This window comes from Oncorhynchus clarkii, chromosome 17, assembly GCF_045791955.1.
Source record: "Oncorhynchus clarkii lewisi isolate Uvic-CL-2024 chromosome 17, UVic_Ocla_1.0, whole genome shotgun sequence".
In the NCBI taxonomy this organism is placed as follows: domain Eukaryota; kingdom Metazoa; phylum Chordata; class Actinopteri; order Salmoniformes; family Salmonidae; genus Oncorhynchus; species Oncorhynchus clarkii.
In genome coordinates, this window is record NC_092163.1 from 7,377,729 (window position 1) to 7,401,275 (window position 23,547).

Consider the following 23,547-nt stretch of genomic DNA (forward strand, 5'->3'; position numbering starts at 1 on the left):
TCACTAGACTCTATCCACCTCCATGTCACTAGACTCTATCCACCTCCATGTCACTAGACTCTATCCACCTCCATGTCACTAGACTCTATCCACCTCCATGCCAGTAGACTCTATCCACCTCCATGTCACTAGACTCTATCCACCTCCATGTCACTAGACTCTATCCACCTCCATGTCACTAGACTCTATACCACCATGTCACTAGACTCTATCCACCTCCATGTCACTAGTCTCTGTCCACCACCATGTCACTAGACTCTATACCACCATGTCCCTAGACTCTGTCCACCTCCATGTCACTAGTCTCTGTCCACCACCATGTCACTAGACTCTATGCACCTCCATGTCAATAGACTCTATACCACAATATCACTAGACTCTATCCACCACCATGTCACTAGACTCTGTCCACCTCCATGTCACTAGACTCTATCCACCTCCATGCCAGTAGACTCTATCCACCTCCATGTCACTAGACTCTATACCACCATGTCACTAGACTCTATCCACCTCCATGTCACTAGACTCTATCCACCTCCATGTCACTAGACTCTATCCACCTCCATGTCACTAGACTCTATCCACCTCCCTGTCACTGGACTCTGTCCACCTCCATGTCACTAGTCTCTGTCCACCACCATGTCACTAGACTCTATCCACCTCCATGTCACTAGACTCTATCCACCTCCATGTCACTAGACTCTATCCACCTCCATGTCACTAGTCTCTGTCCACCACCATGTCACTAGACTCTATCCACAACCATGTCACTAGACTCTATCCACCTCCATGTCACTAGACTCTATACCTCCATGTCACTAGACTCTATCCACCTCCATGTCACTAGACTCTATCCACCACCATGTCACTAGACTCTATCTACCTCCATGTCACTAGACTCTATCCACAACCATGTCACTAGACTCTATCCACCTCCATGTCACTAGACTCTATCCACCTCCATGTCACTAGACTCTATCCACCTCCATGTCACTAGACTCTATCCACCTCCATGTCACTAGACTCTATCCACCTCCATGTCACTAGACTCTATACCACCATGTCACTAGACTCTATCCACCTCCATGTCACTAGACTCTATACCTCCATGTCACTAGACTCTATACCACCATGTCACTAGACTCTATCCACCTCCATGTCACTAGACCCTATCCACCTCCATGTCACTAGACTCTATCCACCTCCATGTCACTAGACTCTATCCACCTCCATGTCACTAGACTCTATCCACCTCCATGTCACTAGACTCTATCCACCTCCATGTCACTAGACTCTATCCACCTCCATGTCACTAGACTCTATACCTCCATGTCACTAGACTCTATACCACCATGTCACTAGACTCTATCCACCTCCATGTCACTAGACTCTATCCACCTCCATGTCACTAGACTCTATCTACCTCCATGTCGCTAGACTCTATACCACCATGTCAAAAGACTCTATACCACAATGTCACTAGACTCTATCCACCTCCATGTCACTAGACTCTATACCACCATGTCACTAGACTCTATCCACCTCCATGCCAGTAGACTCTATCCACCTCCATGTCACTAGACTCTATCCACCTCCATGTCACTAGACTCTATACCTCCATGTACCTAGACTCTATCCACCACCATGTCACTAGACTCTATACCTCCATGTCACTAGACTCTGTCCACCTCCATGTCACTAGACTCTATCCACCTCCATGTCACTAGACTCTATCCACCACCATGTCACTAGACTCTATCCACCTCCATGTCACTAGACTCTATCTACCTCCATGTCACTAGACTCTATCCACCTCCATGTCACTAGACTCTATCCACCTCCATGTCACTAGACTCTATCCACCTCCATGTCACTAGACTCTATCCACCTCCATGTCACTAGACTCTATCCACCACCATGTCACTAGACTCTATACCTCCATGTCACTAGACTCTATCCACCTCCATGTCACTAGACTCTATCCACCTCCATGTCACTAGACTCTATACCGCCATGTCACTAGACTCTATCCACCTCCATGTCACTAGACTCTATCCACCTCCATGTCACTAGACTCTATCCACCTCCATGTCACTAGACTCTATCCACCTCCATGCCAGTAGACTCTATACCTCCATGTCACTAGACTCTATACCTCCATGTCACTAGACTCTATACCACCATGTCACTAGACTCTATCCACCTCCATGTCACTAGACTCTATCCACCTCCATGTCACTAGACTCTATCCACCTCCATGTCACTAGACTCTATCCACCTCCATGTCACTAGACTCTATCCACCTCCATGTCACTAGACTCTATCCACCTCCATGTCACTAGACTCTATACCACCATGTCACTAGACTCTATACCACCATGTCACTAGACTCTATACCTCCATGTCACTAGACTCTATCCACCTCCATGTCACTAGACTCTATACCTCCATGTCACTAGACTCTATACCACCATGTCACTAGACTCTATCCACCACCATGTCACTAGACTCTATCCACCTCCATGTCACTAGACTCTATCCACCTCCATGCCAGTAGACTCTATACCTCCATGTCACTAGACTCTATACCTCCATGTCACTAGACTCTATCCACCTCCATGTCACTAGACTCTATCCACCTCAATTTCACTAGACTCTATCCACCTCCATGTCACTAGACTCTATACCTCCATGTCACTAGACTCTATACCTCCATGTCACTAGACTCTATCCACCTCCATGTCACTAGACTCTATCCACCTCCATGTCACTAGACTCTATCCACCTCCATGCCAGTAGACTCTATACCTCCATGTCACTAGACTCTATACCTCCATGTCACTAGACTCTATCCACCTCCATGTCACTAGACTCTATCCACCTCAATTTCACTAGACTCTATCCACCTCCATGTCACTAGTCTCTATCCACCTCAATTTCACTAGACTCTATCCACCTCCATGTCACTAGACTCTATCCACCTCCATGTCACTAGACTCTATCCACCTCCATGTCACTAGACTCTATCCACCTCCATGTCACTAGACTCTATCCACCTCCATGTCACTAGACTCTATACCTCCATGTCACTAGACTCTATCCACCTCCATGTCACTAGACTCTATACCACCATGTCACTAGACTCTATCCACCTCCATGTCACTAGACCCTATCCACCTCCATGTCACTAGACTCTATCCACCTCCATGTCACTAGACTCTATCCACCTCCATGTCACTAGACTCTATCCACCTCCATGTCACTAGACTCTATCCACCTCCATGTCACTAGACTCTATCCACCTCCATGTCAATAGACTCTATCCACCTCCATGTCACTAGACTCTATCCACCTCCATGTCACTAGACTCTATCCACCTCCATGTCACTAGTCTCTATCCACCTCCATGTCACTAGACTCTATCCACCTCCATGTCACTAGACTCTATACCTCCATGTCACTAGACTCTATCCACCTCCATGCCAGTAGACTCTATCCACCTCCATGTCACTAGACTCTATCCACCTCCATGTCACTAGACTCTATCCACCTCCATGTCAATAGACTCTATCCACCTCCATGTCACTAGACTCTATCCACCTCCATGTCACTAGACTCTATACCTCCATGTCACTAGACTCTATCCACCTCCATGTCACTAGACTCTATCCACCTCCATGTCACTAGACTCTATCCACCTCCATGTCACTAGACTCTATCCACCACAATTTCACTAAACTCTATCCACCTCCATGTCACTAACCTAATCAGGCTTTATCTCAGTAATATAGAGGCTTCCTCACCCCATGGCCTTGTTCTTATTTAGAATAATTAGACAGAGTCAGACAGAAAGTCCCTCTGACGGCTTCCACCAATTTATCTTTCAATGTCTTCTTGCATTATTGCAGGCGAGGGTAAGTATGCTAGTGGAGACTATTGAGATTCTCTCTCAGTTGTACTGAGTAGTCATTCATTGATATCTGTCTGGCTCTTTACTGACATCTATTGAACAATTTAAGGCAATGCAGGAATGATTTCACAAACTTTTCGAAACTGTGCACCCAGGACACGACAACTGCCATTATCAAATTGAGCTGGGTGAACTTGTAAATGTGAGGCAATAGGACTCTGGCTCCATTTTGAGAGAGTGGTAGTCATATGCTTTCTTCTAAGATTTGTCTTGGGAAGTATCTTGTTGATTATCATTGCACCTCTGTTCACAATCTTTGTTTATGCTGCGTCTTATATTACCAAATATGGCTTTTGGTCAGCTTTATCCCCTCCTCTCCCCTTTCTCCCCTCCTCTCCCCTTTCCCCCCTCCTCTCCCCTTTCTCCCTCCTCTCTCCTTTCTCCCCTCCTCTTTCCCCGCCTCCCCTTTCTCCCCTCCTCTCTCCTTTCTCCCCTCCTCTCCCCTTTCCCCCCTCCTCTCTCCTTTCTCCCCTCCTCTCTCCTTTCTCCCCTCCTCTCCCCTTTCTCCCCTCCTCTCCCCTTTCCCCCCTCCTCTCTCCTTTCTCCCCTCCTCTCTCCTTTCCCCCCTCCTCTCTCCTTTCTCCCCTCCTCTCCCCTTTCTCCCCTCCTCTCCCCTTTCTTCTCTCCTCTCTCCTTTCTCCCCTCCACTCCCCTTTCCCCCCTCCTCTCCCCTTTCCCCCCTCCTCTCCCCTTTCCCCCCTCCTCTCTCCTTTCTCCCCTCCTCTCTCCTTTCCCCCCCTCCTCTCCCCTCCTCTCCTTTCCCCTCCTCTCCTTTCCCGTCCCTCTCCTCCTCTCCTTTCTCCCGCCTCCTCTCTCCTTTCCCCCCTCCTCCTCTCCCCTTTCTTCCTCTCTCCTTTCTCCCCTCCTCTCCCCTCCCCCCTCCCCCTCTCCCTCTCCTTTCTCCCCTCCTCTCTCCTTTCCCCCCTCCTCTCTCCTCTTCTCCCCGCCTCTCCCCTTTCTCTCCCCCTCCTCTCCCCTTTCCTTTCCCCTCCCCTCCTCTCCCCTTTCTCCCCTCCTCTCCTTTCCCCCTCCTCTCTCCTTTCTCCCGTCCTCTCTCCTTCTCCCCCCTCCTCTCCTTTCTCCCCTCCTCCTCCCCGTCCTCTCCTCCCCCTTTCTCCCCTCTCCCCTCCTCTCCTTTCTCCCCTCCTCTCTCCTTTCCCCCCTCCTCTCTCCTTCCTCTCCCCTCCTCTCTCCTTTCCCCCCTCCTCTCTCCTTTCTCCCCTCCTCTCCCCTTTCTCCCCTCCTCTCCCTTTCTCCCGTCCTCTCCCCTTTCCCCCCTCCTTTCTCCCCTCCTCTCCCTTTCTCTCCCCTCCTCTCCTTTCCCCTCCTCTCCCCCTCCTCCTCTCTCATTTCCCCCCTCCTCTCCCCTTTCTCCCCTCCTCTCCTTTCTCCCATCCTCTCCCCTTTCTCCCCTCCTCTCTCCTTTCTCCCGTCCTCTCTCATTTCCCCCCTCCTCTCCCTTTCTCCCCTCCTCTCTCCTTTCTCCCCTCCTCTCTCCTTTCTCCCGTCCTCTCTCCTTTCTCCCCTCCTCTCCTTTCTCCCCTCCTCTCCTTTCTCCCCTCCTCTCTCCTTTCTCCCGTCCTCTCTCATTTCCCCCCTCCTCTCCCCTTTCTACCCTCCTCTCCTTTCTCCCCTCCTCTCTCTCTCCTTTCTCCCGTCCTCTCTCCTTTCTCCCCTCCTCTCTCCTTTCCCCCCTCCTCTCTCCTTTCCCCCCTCCTCTCCCCTTTCTCCCCTCCTCTCCTTTCTCCCCTCCTCTCTCCTTTCTCCCGTCCTCTCTCCTTTCCCCCCTCCTCTCCCCTTTCTCCCCTCCTCTCCTTTCTCCCCTCCTCTCTCCTTTCTCCCCTCCTCTCTCATTTCCCCCCTCCTCTCTCATTTCCCCCCTCCTCTCCCCTTTCTACCCTCCTCCCCTCCTCTCCTTTCTCCCCTCCTCTCCTTTCCCCCCTCCTCTCCCCTTTCTCCCCTCCTCTCTCCTTTCTCCCCTCCTCTCCTTTCTCCCCTCCTCTCTCCTTTCTCCCCTCCTCTCTCCTTTCCCCCCTCCTCTCCCCTTTCTACCCTTCTCCCCTCCTCTCCTTTCTCCCCTCCTCTCTCCTTTCCCCCCTCCTCTCCCCTTTCTCCCCTCCTCTCCTTTCTCCCCTCCTCTCTCCTTTCTCCCGTCCTCTCTCCTTTCTCCCCTCCTCTCTCCTTTCCCCCCTCCTCTCTCCTTTCCCCCCTCCTCTCCCCTTTCTCCCCTCCTCTCCTTTCTCCCCTCCTCTCTCCTTTCCCCCCTCCTCTCCCCTTTCTCCCCTCCTCTCTCCTTTCTCCCCTCCTCTCCCCTTTCCCCCCTCCTCTCCCCTTTCTCCCCTCCTCTCTCCTTTCCCCCCTCCTCTCTCCTTTCTCCCCTCCTCTCCTTTCTCCCCTCCTCTCTCCTTTCTCCCCTCCTCTCTCCTTTCGCCCCTCCTCTCCCCTTTCTACCCTCCTCTCCCCTTTTTCCCCTCCTCTCTCCTTTCCCCCCTCCTCTCCCCTTTCTACCCTCCTCCCCTCCTCTCCTTTCTCCCCTCCTCTCTCCTTTCTCCCCTCCTCTCTCCTTTCCCCCCTCCTCTCCCCTTTCTCCCCTCCTCTCTCCTTTCCCCCTCCTCTCCCCTTTCTCCCCTCCTCTCCCTTTCTCCCCTCCTCTCTCCTTTCCCCCCTCCTCTCCCCTTTCTACCCTCCTCTCCCCTTTCTCCCCTCCTCTCTCCTTTCCCCCCTCCTCTCTCATTTCCCCCCTCCTCTCCCCTTTCTCCCCTCCTCTCTCCTTTCTCCCCTCCTCTCTCATTTCCCCCCTCCTCTCCCCTTTCTCCCCTCCTCTCTCCTTTCTCCCCTCCTCTCCCCTTTCTCCCCTCCTCTCTCCTTTCTCCCCTCCTCTCATTTCCCCCCTCCTCTCTCCTTTCTCCCCTCCTCTCCCCTTTCTCCCCTCCTCTCCCCTTTCTCCCCTCCTCTCCTTTCCCCCCTCCTCTCCCCTTTCCCCCCTCCTCTCCCCTTTCCCCCCTCCTCTCCCCTTTCTCCCCTCCTCTCCTTTCTCCCCTCCTCTCCCCTTTCCCCCTCCTCTCTCCTTTCTCCCCTCCTCTCTCCTTTCCCCCTCCTCTCCCCTTTCTACCCTCCTCCCCTCCTCTCCTTTCTCCCGTCCTCTCTCCTTTCTCCCCTCCTCTCCCCTTTCTCCTCTCCCCTTTCTCCCCTCCTCTCTCCTTTCTCCCCTCCTCTCCCCTTTCTCCCCTCCTCTCTCCTTTCTCCCCTCCTCTCATTTCCCCCCTCCTCTCCCTTTCTCCCCTCCTCTCCCCTTTCTCCCCTCCTCTCTCCTTTCTCCCCTCCTCTCCCCTTTCTCCCCTCCTCTCCTTTCCCCCCTCCTCTCCCCTTTCCCCCCTCCTCTCCCCTTTCCCCCTCCTCCCCTTTCCCCCCTCCTCTCCCCTTTCTCCCCTCCTCTCCTTTCTCCCCTCCTCTCCCCTTTCTCCCCTCCTCTCCTTTCTCCCCTCCTCTCTCCTTTCTCCCCTCCTCTCTCTCTCCCCTTCTCCCCTTTCCCCCTCCTCTCCCCTTTCTTTCCCCCCTCCTCTCTCCTTTCTCCCCTCCTCTCCCCTTTCCTCCTCTCATTTCCCCCCTCCTCTCCCCTTTCTCCCCCCTTTCTCCTCCTTTCCCCCCTCCTCTCCCCTTTCTCCCCTCCTCTCATTTCCCCCCTCCTCTCTCCTTTCTCCCCTCCTCTCTCATTTCCCCCCTCCTCTCCCCTTTCTACCCTCCTCCCCTCCTCCCTTTCTCCCCTCCTCTCTCCTTTCTCCCCTCCTCTCTCCTTTCTCCCCTCCTCTCCCCTTTCTCCCCTCCTCTCTCCTTTCTCCCCTCCTCTCCCCTTTCTCCCCTCCTCTCTCCCCTCCTCTCCCCTTTCTCCCCTCCTCTCTCCTTTCTCCCCTCCTCTCCCCTTTCTACCCCTCCCCTCCTCTCCCCTTTCCCCCCTCCTCCCCTCCTCTCTCCTTTCTCCCCTCCTCTCTCCTTTCTCCCCTCCTCTCCCCTTTCTCCCCTCCTCTCTCCTTTCTCCCCTCCTCTCCCCTTTCTCCCCTCCTCTCTCCTTTCTCCCCTCCTCTCCTTTCTCCCCTCCTCTCCCCTTTCCCCCCTCCTCTCCCCTTTCCCCTTTCCCTCCTCTCCCTCCTCTCTCCTTTTTCCCATCCTCCCCACCTCTGCCAAGTTCATTTGGGTGTCCGTTGAGTGCCAGAACGATATAGAGCCCAGCTCATGGTCACTGGCCAAACTCTGATGCTGTTCCTCTCCTCTCTTTTTCTTCCATCTCTCCTCCTCCTCTCCAGTGTGTCCTTACATCCACTGTCCTTACTTTGTGACTGCCAGACACTATTCATGGTGCTTTACATCACCACATTCCCAGAGACAGTGGGTCTGTGTATCTCTGTCTGTCCTGTTCCTTAGCCAAGGTCTCAGGGCTCAATAGAACCTTCTAACTGACATTAAGCACTTTGTCCTAGCGCCTCATTTATGCTATCCATATTATATATTCATAAACCTCTCTCTCCCCTCAGTTACCAGGATGGCCGCTTTGAAAGATTTTTTGAAAGCTGATGATATTCAGAAGGCCCTTGATGCAGTCAAAGGTGAGCACAAGTTTTCACTGTTGAAAACCAAACCAAATCTTTTGAAAATAATATAATATGTATCTCTCCATTTCCTCTTCCCGTCTCCTCCCTCCCTCTCCTCCCTGTCCATGTGCTTACCTGTCCATGTGCTTACCTGTCCATGTGCTTACCTGTCCATGTGCTTACCTGTCCGTGTGTATGTGTGTGTGCTTACCTGTCCGTGTGTATGTGTGTGTGCTTACCTGTCCATGTGCTTACCTGTCCATGTGTGTGTGTGTGTGCTTACCTGTCCGTGTGTATGTGTGTGTGTATACCTGTCCGTGTGTGATGACCTGCCCGTGTGTTTGTGTGTGCTTACCTGTCCGTGTGTGTGTGATGACCTGCCCGTGTGTTTGTGTGCATACCTTTGCGTGTATGTGTCTGTGCTTACCTGTCCGTGTGTGTGTGTGTGTATGTGTGTGTGTGTGCATACCTTTGCGTGTGTGTGTATGTGTGTGTGCTTACCTGTCCGTGTGTGTGTATCTGTGTGTGTGTGTGTGTGTGTGTGTGTGTGTGTTGTGTGTTGTGTGTTGTGTGTGTGTGTGTGTGTGTGTGTGTGTGTGTGTGTGTGTGTCCGGTCGTCGGTCGGTCCGTCCGTCCGTCCAGCGGAGGGTTCCTTCGACCATAAGAAGTTCTTTGCTCTGGTGGGCCTGAAGGCCATGACTCCTGACAATGTCAAGAAGGTGTTCCAGGCTATTGATGCTGACCAGAGTGGATTCATTGAGGAGGAGGAGCTCAAGTAAGAGGAAGAGAGATACACATAGAAGGATACACACACACACACACATAGACTCATACCAAATACGCACATGGACAGGTGCACACACACACATTCATCAGATGTGAATGTGTGGCTATTTTCCCATTTACAAGCTTGCATACCATTTAGAACGCATGCCCAATACAGGGTTGGGAAATTGCGATAACTTGGCCAAAATGCCAAGGTGTTCCAGAAATCCTGATTAGAAGATCCCTGGCGTCATGATAAGCAGTAAATCCAGGAATCGCCCAAACATGATATCTGGAAAACCTAGAAATTGTGGGGAAAGGAAACAGGATTTTGCAGTCCTAGCTTAATACATTTTTTCTTCACGCTATAAATCTCTGACCTCAGGTTCGTACTGAAGTGTTTTGCTGAGAACAGCAGACACACACACACACGCAGCTCCTTAATCTTGACCCCTAACCTTTGAACTCTCTTCTACCTCAGGTTTGTGCTGAAGAGTTTCGCTGAGGACGGCAGAGACCTGACCGACGCCGAGACCAAAGCCTTCCTTAACGCCGCCGACAAGGACGGAGACGGAAAGATCGGCATCGACGGTGAGAGAGGTGGTAGGATGATAATGGAATGAAATCCTGACTCATTCCCAGAGGATCTTAATGTCGTCCTCTTCTTCTCTTTTCCAGAGTTTGAAGTCTTGGTCCATGAGGTGTAAAGAGCACCTCTAGTCCCCCCCCCCCACCCCCCCATCACCCAAAAAGCACCATCTAGTCCAAGGTGAAGTTTCTCCTCCACACAGATCTAGGATCACCTTCCCCAATCCTCCCAACCTTAACCATTAGTCGGGGAAAAATGCCAACTGACCCAAGATCAGCGTCAAGGCTACTTCACACTACTCCGCGCCAGGCAGGCCCAGTCGCTCTAACCAGAAACAGTACCAGAGACGTCCACCAGGGGGAGGTAGAGAGGGGACTCCCCAACAAGCACTACTGTATTTATTTGTATGTTTTTCTACCGCACCAACATACTGTATATATGTCCTGTTTTGATTTGAAAACCTCATGACTGTCTCATTTTAAAAGAAAACCTTTCCTGTAGATATAATGTACCAGACACCTTCCCTTTCCTCTCTAGCCGTCTATGGACCCTATGTCACCTTACCCAAATGGCACCCTAATCCCTTTATAGTGCACTACTTCCAGAGGGTGCCGAAAGGGAATAGGGAGCTATTTTTAATAGAGTGCCATTTTTGGGGGACTGAACCCATACAACCTGTGTCTCTCATTCTTAATTTTTTCCACCTCACATATACTTGTACCCTCCTTCCTTTCCTCCCTCCCTCATTTCCTCCTTCCTCTCTCGTCGGGTGATGAGATGTATAAATAAAGAGGTAGAGTGGTGAAGAGAGAGAAATGATTCAAAATAAGAAATACTAAGAAATAAAACACCTTGAGTAAAATGACTATTTTATTTGTTATTATTTAATGATTTAATATAAACTAGACTGGACACTAATATACTGTAGAACAAGGGATGCACAAATGAGAAGATTCATTTAGATATTTTCAAAATTAAAGTATCTATTTCACAATAAAAGCATCCTAGATCGAACAATTAGTAAACCATTGGAAAATCTATTGAAACACACAAACAATGTGACAAAGTGATATTCTTAAATCGCATAATAGTACAAATAAATATATATATTTTTACACGATTAGACGATCTACATAATTTCTCTAAAAATAGACTCAATGTCAAACTCAAGGACGTCAGCTTTTCTTGACGTCGACATCTCTGTGCTGATTGGTCAGTGGGTCCTGGGTGCTGATCTGTCATTGGTGGTTGTTGGTTTAAGCTTCACTGTCGCAAAGGGATTGGTTCCCCTGCAACAGATCAGGTGACATGTAAAGAACTAGCACTCAACACGAATTACAAACATCACAGCAGGCACACACACACACACACACACACACACACTGACACACACACCTACCTGGGAAAGAGTAGGTTTTCTCCAGAAGATCCAAGGGGTGATAATGATTCTGCTGTCCTCTCCGGGAAAGTAAGCTGGATTGGTCGAAAGTCAGCTGACCCCCTCCGGAACATTGTTGTTGGGTGAGGGGGTGGCGGGGGCGGAGGAGGAGGGGGCGGGAGCTCGTTGTAGCCTTTCAGGCTATTTGTTCTCGTCACAATCTCTGGCTCCGCCCTCCTCTCAGGGAGGGGAGAGATTGGTCGGAAGTCGACGGAGGCCCTGCGAGTGGGTGTGGTAGGGGGCGCGACATCACCGTAGGCCTTTTCTGATTGGCCCATGGAGGTGTCAGAGGGATCCAATAGGTTGTTCATGCTGTGGCTCCTCAAGGAAGTGCCACTGGAGGGTCAAATGTCAGATATGATCATATTGATTGATTGATTGATTGATTGATTGATTGATTGATTGATTGATTGATTGACATACCTGGACCCCAAGAGGTTAGAGAACTCCTCAATAGAAGAAACATAAGCTGCTGGGAACCAGCCCTGGCTGTTGGAACAACAGAGACCAGGGGAATATTAGCAAACACAACAATGGCCTAAATACTGGAACAGACAAGTTCCTAGATAAAGTCCACTGTTTTCCCAGCCAGCCAGCCAGCCAGCCAGCCAGCCAGCCAGCCAGCCAGCCACATAGGAATGAATGAATGATGGATGGATAAAGGAACAAACAAACAGACAAACAAAGGAATTAATCATAATGGTCCTTGCTGTTATCCACTGACCCCTATCATAGTCTGCTATCTACTGACCCCTATCATAGTCTGTTATCTACTGACCCCTATCACAGTCTGTTATCCACTGACCCCTATCATAGTCTGCTATCTACTGACCCCTATCAGTCTGTTATCTACTGACCCCTACCATAGTCTGCTATCTACTGACCCCTATCATCGTCTGTTATCTATTGTAGAGAGTAACTGACCCCTATCATAGTCAGTTATCTATTGTAGAGAGTAACTGACAACTATCATAGTCTGTTATCTATTGTAGAGAGTAACTGACCCCTATCATAGTCTGTTATCTATTGTAGAGAGTAACTGACCCCTATCATAGTCTGTTATCTATTGTAGAGAGTAACTGACCCCTATCATAGTCTGTTATTTATTGTAGAGAGTAACTGACCCCTATCATAGTCTGCTATCTACTGACCCCTATCATCATCTATTGTAGAGAGTAACTGACCCCTATCATAGTCTGTTATCTATTGTAGAGAGTAACTGACCCCTATCATAGTCTGTTATCTATTGTAGAGAGTAACTGACCCCTATCATAGTCTGTTATCCACTATCCCCTACCATAGTCTGTTATCCACTATCGCCTACCGTAGTCTGTTATCCACTATCCCCTACCGTAGGCTGCTATCCACTATCCCCTACCATAGTATGTTATCCACTATCCCTTACCATAGTCTGTTATCTACTGTAGAGAGTAACTGACCCCTATCATAGTCTGTTATCCACTATCCCCTACCATAGTCTGTTATCCACTATCGCCTACCGTAGGCTGCTATCCACTATCCCCTACCATAGTCTGTTATCCACTATCCCCTACCATAGTCTGTTATCCACTGTCACCTACCGTAGGCTGCTATCCACTATCCCCTACCATAGTCTGTTATCCACTATCCCCTACCATAGTCTGTTATCCACTATCGCCTACCATAGTCTGTTATCCACTATCCCCTACCATAGTCTGTTATCCACTATCCTTTACCATAGTCTGTTATCCACTATCGCCTACCGTAGGCTGCTATCCACTATCCCCTACCATAGTCTGCTATCCACGATCCTCTCCATAGTCTGCTAGTCACTATCCCCTACCATAGTCTGCTATCCACTATCGCCTACCATAGTCTGCTATCCACTATCCTCTACCATAGTCTGCTATCCACGATCCTCTACCATAGTCTGCTAGTCACTATCCCCTACCATAGTCTGCTATCCACTATCGCCTACCATAGTCTGCTATCCACTATCCCCTACCATAGTCTGCTATCCACGATCCTCTACCATAGTCTGTTATCCACTATCGCCTACCATAGTCTGCTATCTACTATCCCCAACCATAGTCTGCTATCTACTATCCCCTACCATAGTCTGCTATCTACTATCCCCAACCATAGTCTGCTATCCACTATCCCCTACCATAGTCTGCTATCCACGATCCTCTACCATAGTCTGCTATCCACTATCCCCAACCATAGTCTGCTATCCACTATCGCCTACCATAGTCTGCTATCCACTATCCCCTACCATAGTCTGCTATCCACGATCCTCTACCATAGTCTGTTATCCACTATCCCCTACCATAGTCTGCTATCCACTATCGCCTACCGTAGGCTGTTATCCAATATCCCCTACCGTAGGCTGTTATCCAATATCCCCTACCATAGTCTGCTATCCACGATCCTCTACCATAGTCTGTTATCCACTATCCCCTACCATAGTATGTTATCCACTATCCCCTACCATAGTCTGCTATCCACTATCGCCTACCATAGTATGTTATCCACTATCCCTTACCATAGTCTGCTATCCACTATCAACTAGCATAGTCTGCTATCCACTATCACCTACCGTAGGCTGCTTTCCGTTCTCCCATACAGCCACCCATTCCTCGGCTCCTGGACCAACACGTTGACCATCTCTCCCCGGGTGAAGGGTAGCAGTTTGGGGTTGGAGGAGGGTGGGTGGGACACCAGGGCTCTCATGGTCCTACCCCCACCCAGACCCAGAGACTCACCCACTGAGGAGGAGCGGGATCGGCTGTGGAGGGGGGACGGGGCTGGGGGAGGAAGGGGGTAGAGAGGGTGATGGGGAAGGAGAAGAAAGAGAGACGGATGGAGAAAAGTTTATCCAATGAAAAATCCCCACGGTATCAACCAAATATTTCCCTGCTATGCACTAAATGAATACAATAACACACGTGAGTAGTGTAGCTGATTGACTAAATATAACCCTGTTCTTTGGGGGTGCAGTGTAGTCATCACACCTCTAGAGGGCACTCTCCCCAGGGCCTGCTGTTCTCTCCTGGCCCAAGACATGTCTCTGTCCTCATCTACTGTCTGCAGCAGAGAGCTCACTGAGCCACACAGCTGAGGAGAGAGGGAGACAGGGAAAGGTTGATTGGTTGGGTGGAATACTTGTCTCTAACTTGTTCCTCCTGGTCAGGGTGGGTGGGGCTACGGGGTCTCTAACCTGTTCCTCCTGGTCAGGGTGGGTGGGGCTACGGGGTCTCTAACCTGTTCCTCCTGATCAGGGTGGGTGGGGCTACGGGGTCTCTAACCTGTTCCTCCTGATCAGGGTGGGTGGGGCTACGGGGTCTCTAACCTGTTCCTCCTGGTCAGGGTGGGTGGGGCTACGGGGTCTCTAACCTGTTCCTCCTGGTCAGGGTGGGTGGGGCTATGGGGTCTCTAACCTGTTCCTCCTGGTCAGGGTGGGTGGGGCTACGGGGTCTCTAACCTGTTCCTCCTGGTCAGGGTGGGTGGGGCTCTAACCTGTTCCTCCTGGTCAGGGTGGGTGGGGCTACGGGGTCTCTAACCTGTTCCTCCTGGTCAGGGTGGGTGGGGCTACGGGGTCTCTAACCTGTTCCTCCTGGTCAGGGTGGGATTGGGCTACGGGGTCTCTAACCTGTTCCTCCTGGTCAGGGTGGGTGGGGCTACGGGGTCTCTAACCTGTTCCTCCTGGTCAGGGTGGGATTGGGCTACGGGGTCTCTAACCTGTTCCTCCTGGTCAGGGTGGGTGGGGCTACGGGGTCTCTAACCTGTTCCTCCTGGTCAGGGTGGGTGGGGCTACGGGGTCTCTAACCTGTTCCTCCTGGTCAGGGTGGGTGGGGTTACGGGGTTTCTAACCTGTTCCTCCTGGTCAGGGTGGGTGGGGCTACGGGGTCTCTAACCTGTTCCTCCTGGTCAGGGTGGGTGGGGCTACGGGGTTTCTAACCTGTTCCTCCTGGTCAGGGTGGGTGGGGCTACGGGGTCTGGAGCCTCGTGTCTCGTTCACTTTCTCCTTCCATCCATCAGCCTTCTGCTGTAGGGAAGCCCCTGTCTGGGGGAGAGATGGGGACATTTCAGAACACTACCTGTGTGTGTGTGGGTTTGTAAAGGTTTCTGACGTCCCCGTTTGTGACATAAACATGTCTGTGTGTGTGTGTGTGTGTGTGTGTGTGTGTGTGTGTACCTTGTTGATGAGGAAGAGCAGTGACTGTGTCAGTCCGCAGTGTTTCTCTGCCAGGAAGCGATATCTACAAATAACAACCGTCATCATATCCATCATCATAATTATGGTTCTAATAGTAATTGTGTTGGTAATGTATTAATAATGGTTCTAATAGTAATTGTGTTGGTAATGTATTAATAATGGTTCTAATAGTAATTGTGTTGGTAATGTATTAATAATGGTTCTAATAGTAATTGTGTTGGTAATGTATTAATAATGGTAAAGACTGACCTCCTCTCCTCCTCCTTCATAATGTCATGTTGACTCTGTCTCAGGTACTGCATGTACTCACTGTGCTCCTAGAGAGCACACACACGCACGCACGCACGCACGCACGCACGCACGCACGCACGCACACACACACACACACACCATTACTGTATGGAATGTGGTAGTGTAGGACAGTGTCTGATTTAACTGTAAGAAGGAGGGTGTGTGTGTCTTTATTATTTTATGTATTTAACTAGGCAAGTCAGTTAAGAACAAATTCTTATTTACAATGACGGCCTACCAAAAGGCAAAAATACAGTGCCTTGCGAAAGTATTCGGCCCCCTTGAACTTTGCGACCTTTTGCCACATTTCAGGCTTCAAACATAAAGATATAAAACTGTATTTTTTGTGAAGAATCAACAACAAGTGGGACACAATCATGAAGTGGAACGACATTTATTGGATATTTCAAACTTTTTTAACAAATCAAAAACTGAAAAATTGTGTCCCACTTGTTGTTGATTCTTCACAAAAAAATACAGTTTTATATCTTTATGTTTGAAGCCTGAAATGTGGCAAAAGTCGCAAAGTTCAAGGGGGCCGAATACTTTCGCAAGGCACTGTACCTCCTGTGGGAATGGGGGCTGGAATAAAAAATACAAATATAGAACAATACATCAGGCGAAGCAGCCACAAGTGTCAGTAAGAGTGTCTACATGATGGTGTTCTGTGTGTGTGTGTGTGTACCAGTGAGTCTCTGAAGGCTCCTCTTCTCAGCTGTTTCTCCAGAGCTTCTGCCTGGTTCCTCACCTCCAGCTCATACACCCTGCGACTGCCCTGTGGAAGAGATACAGGAGTATGTGTTAGTACACACACACACACACACACACACACACACACACACACACACACACACACACACACACACACACACACACACACACACACACACACACACACACACACACACACACACACACACACACACACACACACACACACACACACACACACACACACACACACACACACACACACACACGCCAGATACTCACGTCAATGTACTCTTCATCCAACTTGACATTCTTCTCCATGGCCTGTAAAACTTCTACCTGGAACCATCGAATCTGAAGGGGAAGAATTACAACGTTACACCCTGAGGGGGGAAGAAAAACAATGTTACACTCTATGGCAGTGTCCACACACATGCTTTGGAATGAAACAGTGGGGTGGACATATTGTAAATAAACATAGATAAATAGGTGGTATAAAGACACTAAATTGGATCAGGAACATATAGACATAGATAAAACAGATACTGACCACTCCCTCCATCTCAGCTGTGAGTCTTCTCTGCGTCTCAGATATCTGTACCAGGACATCTCCTGTGGATCACACATACACATTAGTATCACCAATTAGCAATGACGGTAGCATCTCATAGGGAATGAATGGGGCCGTGCATCAGAGCTAGCAACCTAGCCTTGTTAGCACTGACAATAGCATCTCATGGGGAACGAATGGGGCCGTGCGTCAGAGCTAGCAACCTAGCCTTATTAGCACTGACAATAGCATCTCATGGGGAACGAATGGGGCCGTGCGTCAGAGCTAGGCTAGCATGACAGTGTAGCTACAGCAGGACAGCCAAGTGAGAAGGTCAGCGCAGCAGTGTGACCATGAAGAGAGGATCAGGTAGCTGCTTTGAATTATAGATGACAGTCTTTCAGCCGCACTCAATTCATTAGCTGGCCTACTGTGTGTGTGTGTGTGTGTGTGTGTGTGTGTGTGTGTGTGTGTGTGTGTGTGTGTGTGTGTGTGTGATCATTCCATCCTTACCTCTCAGTAAACTCTGTTCTTATTGCTATTTCTTGGCAGTCATCCACACCGCCTGCCACAACAACCTCAAAGTTACTCAAAGACGCTAAGAAGGAAGTTAAAGATAGACTCAGCAAAATGACGTTGTCGCGAGCAGCACCACAGATATTGAGATGAGCAAGATGCAAGACTTTGCTCTCACAGTCACACACAGTATCTGCACACTGTTCACAGCATGGTAGCCAGGGCACCAAACAGAGGAGAAGTTCTTAGTTGTTGCAGAAATTGACCCACTATGCTATTGACTTTCTGCATCTAGGTCATATCGCTGAGTCTACCTTTAAAATAGCCCCAGTCTGTGCTTGGCCCATTGTAGCGGGTTCTATGGTACAATACAGTAGACAGACATACACACACACTTACCAAGTGAGCGAGAGGAGAGTGTGTGAAGGGCCTGTTCTCCCATCTTCGCTACAGCACTAAAGTAGGCCTCACTGGTAACAGCCAAGGCTGCAACACACACACACACATACCTTTTAGCATTATAGCTATTAACTCACAAGCCCAATAATGACACAAACCAAACCTTGTAATCATATCTTAACTGTTCCAAATAATTTACCCAATAAGTAAAACACCTGTGGTGATTGACACCTGATACAGGTAAGACTGGGTCCATAAATAGCCCAGTGGTTAGGTAACATCCATAGAGGTGGAAGGAGGGCTCTGGATCGATAGCAGCTGTTTTAGCGTAGACATTGCCAATGAAGGTTTCCACCATTTTAAAGTCACAGAACCCATCATGGCACAGATACAAAGATGAGCCCTCTTTATACATCTATGGGCAACAGGCATCTGTTTACCATGTTAGCTGACCTAACTAGCTGACCTGCTATATTCTACCTCTATGGGAAACAGGCCTGGCTTTACCATGTTACAACTACCTGCTAACGCCTGTCTTTACCATGTTAACTCTACCTGCTAACTATCTGACCTGTGATAGATGCCTTGTACTGTTTATATCAGTCAGAGGAAGGACGCTGACATCATGTTAGCCCAACTAGGTCTAGGGAACTTGTCAGAGGAAGGACGCTGACATCATGTTAGCCCAACTAGGTCTAGGGATCTTGTCAGAGGAAGGACGCTGACATCATGTTAGCCCAACTAGGTCTAGGGAACTTGTCAGAGGAAGGACGCTGACATCATGTTAGCCCAACTAGGTCTAGGGAACTTGTCAGAGGAAGGACGCTGACATCATGTTAGCCCAACTAGGTCTAGGGAACTTGTCAGAGGAAGGACGCTGACATCATGTTAGCCCAACTAGGTCTAGGGAACTTGTCAGAGGGATGACCCCCACACACAATGACACAAATGCATACTTTTGTATTAACTTTCACACACACTCGCTCATATATACACACACCTTGGAAAGCCTTGACATAGCTGTTTCCTAATGTAACTAGCGTCTGTAGGCCTGGGTTGAACTGTTCCATCAGGTTCTATGGAAGAGAACACAGAACAAACAAATACTGAATATTGGCCAAAACGAAATGCTATGTGTTTAGTAGGGCTTACAAGTGGTTGTATATTTAATCAATAAGGCCCAAAGGGGTGTAGTATATGGCCGATATACCACGGCTAAGTGCTGTTCTTAGCACGACGCAATGTGGAGTGGCTGGATACAGCCCTTAGCCGTGGTATATTGGCCATATACAGTGGGCTCCAAAATGACTGGCACCCCTGACTGGCAATGCACAAACAATACTTTAAAAAATATAAATAATATCATTATAGAGATAAACTCAAAATACCAACATGTGAGAAATACTGTGCTTTATTAATGTTTCAATGGAACCAACCAAAATCCAACAATTATTTAATACAAAATACATTTTACCAAAATCAAGGTTTCATAATTATTGGCACTCCTCATTTAGTACTTAGCGCCACCACCTCTGGCAAGTATAAGTATTTTCCTGTGATGTTTGACAAGGTTAAGGAACACATCTGGAGGGATTTTGGACCATTCCTCTGTGCAGATCCTTTCAAGATCCTTCACAGTCTTGGGTTTGCGCTTATCAACTGCCCTCTTCCACTCAGCCCACAGGTTTCGATTAGATTGAGGTCTGGCGACTGAGATGGCCATGGCAGAACATTGACTTCGTTGTCACAGAACCATTTCTGTGTGGATCTTGAGGAATGTTTCAGGTAATTGTCTTGTTGGAAAGTCCATCTACGGCCAAGTCCCAGCCTTCTGGCAGAGGCAACCAGATTGTCAGCCAAAATTGCCTGATACTTGGTGAAATTCATTATGCCATCATAACCAGTGCCCCTGGACCACTGGAATTAAAACAGCCCCAAAACATCACTTAAATAAGTGGAATTTAATTTGTGGTTTCATTTTGGTTGATGTTACTTACAACAATCTTTAAGGGTGCCATTAATTGTGAAACCTTGATTTGGAGGACATTGATTTTTAATTAAATCAATAAATTATTTTGGTTGGTTCCATTGAAACATTAATAAAGTACAGTATTTCTCACATGTTGGTATTTTGAGTTTATCGCTATAATGATATTGTTTGTGCATTACCAGTCAGGGGTGCCAGTAATTTTGGAGCCCACTGTATCACAAACCCCAAGGTGCCTTACTGCTATTATAAACTGGTTACTAACATAATTAGAGCAGTAGAAATAAAAGTTGTCATATCCTGGTATATGGACTGATATACAACGGCTGTCAGCCAATCAGAATTCAGTGCTCGAACCACCCAGTAAAATGTTTTTTGAAAAGTTTTTGTACATTTTTCCCCCAATACACCCACATTTAGAGTATTATTGGAGTGTGGAAGATGGGAGTATAGATTACTGCCAATACTCTATTTACAACATTTCAATAATCTAACCCCATAGTATTAGCCTACCATAAAATATATACTTACCGCGTACACAGACAATGTAGACCTATGTAACTGATCACTGTTCGCCCCCGACATAGTAACCGCTTCGATATCCACAAAACAAAAACGGAATAATAATTAGGAAAAATACATGAATAAACTCTTCTCTTTACACTCCAGAGTACTAGTTGAAAGTTAAGAAATAAAACAATTTAGTTGGTAGTAGGCTAGCTAGGTACTAATCAGCGTATTCAGTTACAGGCTTCTTTTCTTTTGATAGTGAAAGTCACCTTGGCTATTAACCCACTCCTCCTTCTGCCTCGTTGTTCCCTTGTTCTTTCTGCCACCAACAACAACCTGTTGTGATAGAGGGAGCGAGAGAAAGGAGCTTTCTCCCATTCGTTAATCAGCCTCTTCATCCCTGCATCACACGCCAATTTTACAGAGGGAAGGAAAGAAAGAGACACCGATACGGCCGGGTCAGCTGAATTATAGATGGATGGATCAGAGTGAAAGGATGGAAACATCCCCTGTTCCAACTCAGCCACCACCACAGGGAGGGACGTAGGTAGGTAGGCTCACACTCGGAGCACTACATGTAGTATTAGATTACGGTAATAATAAAAATACACTTGTAGGACACATTTCCTGTGCATAAGGTAAAGACGAAACTAAAAACTATACCTCAAAATGTAGAAAAACATCACACTACCTGTAGGCATAGCAACAGAGATAGGACACCTTTTATTTTACAGCCCTGTGTTTACCAAGTTGTTACTTAGAAATTACGTTTTAAAATGGTCCTTACCTAATTAATTGCATAGTAATTACACAGTAAAAATCAATGATTCAGTTCCATAGGTTACTATTTTATTCATATATCCACTTCATCATCAATAATAAAGCCAATACACAACCGTACATAGGATATTAATACAAACAAGTGGAGGAGTTCAGTTAAAAACTGAAAGTCTTGAGTCTGAATACCATCCTATTCGCGAGGTAGACTTACTTTTGACCAGGGCGCCATTTCAGAAACAGACAAATAGTGCAGATAGATAGTATCACAACCCATTGAGATGAGTTAAGACTGCAAGGCGACAGATATGATAGGACAAAAGTAGTTACAAGAGATAGACCCGGGTCGTATTCATTAGTGCACACCGTAGCAAATCATAGTAGAACATGTTGCAACATAAACAAGAGTTTCTTATTGAACAGGTTCAGAATGGCCCGCCAGCCCTCCCATTAAGGCATCGTTGACTTGAATGGGGATGTCGGTTTGAGGGATTATGGGTGTAGTATGTGGTAATAATGATGCAAAACAGTGATTCACATCATTTACATGGCTGCATTTGTTTTATTGAATGTAAATGTGATTATTTGAAGGATTTAGATTAGCTCAATAAATAAATGCAACTTCAGGATATGAGGTCAATTGTACAAACTGTAATCCTCTATTTCTTATCTTTTTCCAGTATGAATGTTTCTGATTTTTATTTTTTATATCATTTGTAACTGTGTCAGTCTCAGGACTGTTGTGCAAAGCTGAATCTTCCTTTCCCCAGGTTTTAGACTGATTTAATGAAAGAGAAGAAACGTCACTCTTCTTTTATCTCCCTCTCTCTGTGTGTATCTATCTACCTCTTCCCCTCTCTGTGTGTATCTATCTACCTCTTCCCCTCTCTGTGTGTATCTCTCTACCTCTTCCCCTCTCTGTGTGTATCTCTCTACCTCTTCCCCTCTCTGTGTGTATCTATCTACCTCTTCCCCTCTCTGTGTGTATCTATCTACCTCTTCCCCTCTCTGTGTGTATCTATCTACCTCTTCCCCTCTCTGTGTGTATCTATCTACCTCTTCCCCTCTCTGTGTGTATCTATCTACCTCTTCCCCTCTCTGTGTGTCTCTCTCTACCTCTTCCCCTCTCTGTGTGTATCTATCTACCTCTTCCCCTCTCTGTGTGTATCTATCTACCTCTTCCCCTCTCTGTGTGTATCTATCTACCTCTTCCCCTCTCTGTGTGTATCTATCTACCTCTTCCCCTCTCTGTGTGTATCTCTCTACCTCTTCCCCTCTCTGTGTGTATATATCTACCTCTTCCCCTCTCTGTGTGTATCTCTCTACCTCTTCCCCTCTCTGTGTGTCTCTCTCTACCTCTTCCCCTCTCTGTGTGTATCTATCTACCTCTTCCCCTCTCTGTGTGTATATATCTACCTCTTCCCCTCTCTGTGTGTATCTATCTACCTCTTCCCCTCTCTGTGTGTCTCTCTCTACCTCTCTGACAAACCATCAGGTGATGGACATTTGCTCTGAGCTTTTTCCAGTACATTTTTCATCTACACAATGATTACACCCCAATAGAAAATTAGTTTCTACTGTACAAATTGGTAGGTAGGTATTGGTAGGTCACTCCCTGTTTCGTTTCATTTGCTTCTGTTGACGAAACGTTTTGCCACAGAATTGGCGTAATGAACAAACTCCTGTAGTGCCTCTGTTCATAGAGGTACATCTGGGATTCCCATAGCATGCTCCCATCCCTGCCTCTGCCTCTCCTCAGTAGCCGTTGAGTAGTTTCTGTGCCAGGAGTTGGACGTTCTCCCTCTGTTCGTAGAGGTACATCTGGGTCTCCCACAGCATGTCCACCAGCACGGCGTCACTCACCTCATCCAGCATCACCTCCTGGGAGAGCTGGGGGCTCAGTCTGGGGGGGATGGGAGGAGAGAGCAGGCTAGTTCAACAAGAGCACAGTGTCACACAGAATGTTTTTAACCCTTTACACTTGTGGGAATTGGCCTTTATGGGATAAAGAATAAATATGAAATGCATAACCACTGTAGCAATTGAAAGGGAACAGTTTTGGAGATAATGGGGAAATGATTAGACTGAAGGTGAGGACAACAGACCACCTGACAAGACTGAAGCCAAACACTTGACTTTATGTGCATTTTACATTTACTGTTCTTCTCGCTGCATTTGTTGACTTCGAAAACTGAAAATACTCCGGATACATTCAGTAACATGAGAATATTCCTGGAAAACGTGGGGGAGGTGCAACATA

General features: G+C 48.0%; 3 protein-coding genes and 1 long non-coding RNA gene across 10 annotated transcripts in view; 1 reads left to right on the forward strand and 3 right to left on the reverse strand.

Annotated features, from left to right (window-relative positions):
- The window catches only part of LOC139370180 (parvalbumin alpha), a 62,199-nt gene extending 51,427 nt beyond the window's left edge, over positions 1–10,772 (forward strand). For both annotated transcript variants that reach the window (XM_071109517.1, XM_071109516.1), the window contains exons 2-5: positions 8,500–8,571; positions 9,199–9,331; positions 9,803–9,912; positions 10,000–10,772. In XM_071109517.1, the coding sequence (XP_070965618.1) occupies positions 8,508–8,571; positions 9,199–9,331; positions 9,803–9,912; positions 10,000–10,028 (336 nt within the window). In that variant the 5' untranslated portion in view covers positions 8,500–8,507 and the 3' untranslated portion in view covers positions 10,029–10,772. The remainder of the gene's footprint in view (positions 1–8,499; positions 8,572–9,198; positions 9,332–9,802; positions 9,913–9,999) is intronic.
- LOC139370174 (BAR/IMD domain-containing adapter protein 2-like 2) lies at positions 10,763–20,904 on the reverse strand. 6 transcript variants are annotated; one of them, XM_071109504.1, is made up of 15 exons: positions 20,780–20,904; positions 20,532–20,593; positions 19,014–19,089; positions 18,014–18,100; positions 17,099–17,160; positions 16,831–16,902; positions 16,523–16,612; positions 15,796–15,863; positions 15,526–15,589; positions 15,289–15,393; positions 14,342–14,444; positions 13,927–14,134; positions 11,772–11,837; positions 11,310–11,669; positions 10,789–11,199 (listed from the first exon to the last, which is right to left on the reverse strand). In XM_071109504.1, the coding sequence occupies exons 1-15, from the start codon at positions 20,886–20,888 to the stop codon at positions 11,124–11,126; spliced, it is 1,608 nt and encodes a 535-aa protein (XP_070965605.1). In that variant the 5' UTR covers positions 20,889–20,904; the 3' UTR covers positions 10,789–11,123. The 6 variants fall into 6 exon arrangements, with proteins under 6 accessions (XP_070965607.1, XP_070965609.1, XP_070965608.1 ...); XM_071109503.1 differs by having other exon boundaries at positions 11,310–11,684; XM_071109506.1 differs by having other exon boundaries at positions 10,763–11,199; positions 20,532–20,904.
- A 433-nt stretch (positions 20,905–21,337) lies between these two features.
- Positions 21,338–22,973, reverse strand: LOC139370188 (uncharacterized). The gene is made up of 3 exons (XR_011627117.1): positions 22,764–22,973; positions 22,224–22,523; positions 21,338–22,133 (listed from the first exon to the last, which is right to left on the reverse strand). It is a non-coding gene; the product is annotated as an uncharacterized lncRNA (long non-coding RNA).
- Position 22,974: 1 nt separating this feature from the next.
- The window catches only part of LOC139370184 (85/88 kDa calcium-independent phospholipase A2-like), a 29,266-nt gene continuing 28,693 nt past the window's right edge, over positions 22,975–23,547 (reverse strand). The window contains exon 18 of the mRNA XM_071109521.1: positions 22,975–23,190. Coding sequence (XP_070965622.1) covers positions 23,043–23,190 — 148 coding nt within the window. The 3' untranslated portion in view covers positions 22,975–23,042. The remainder of the gene's footprint in view (positions 23,191–23,547) is intronic.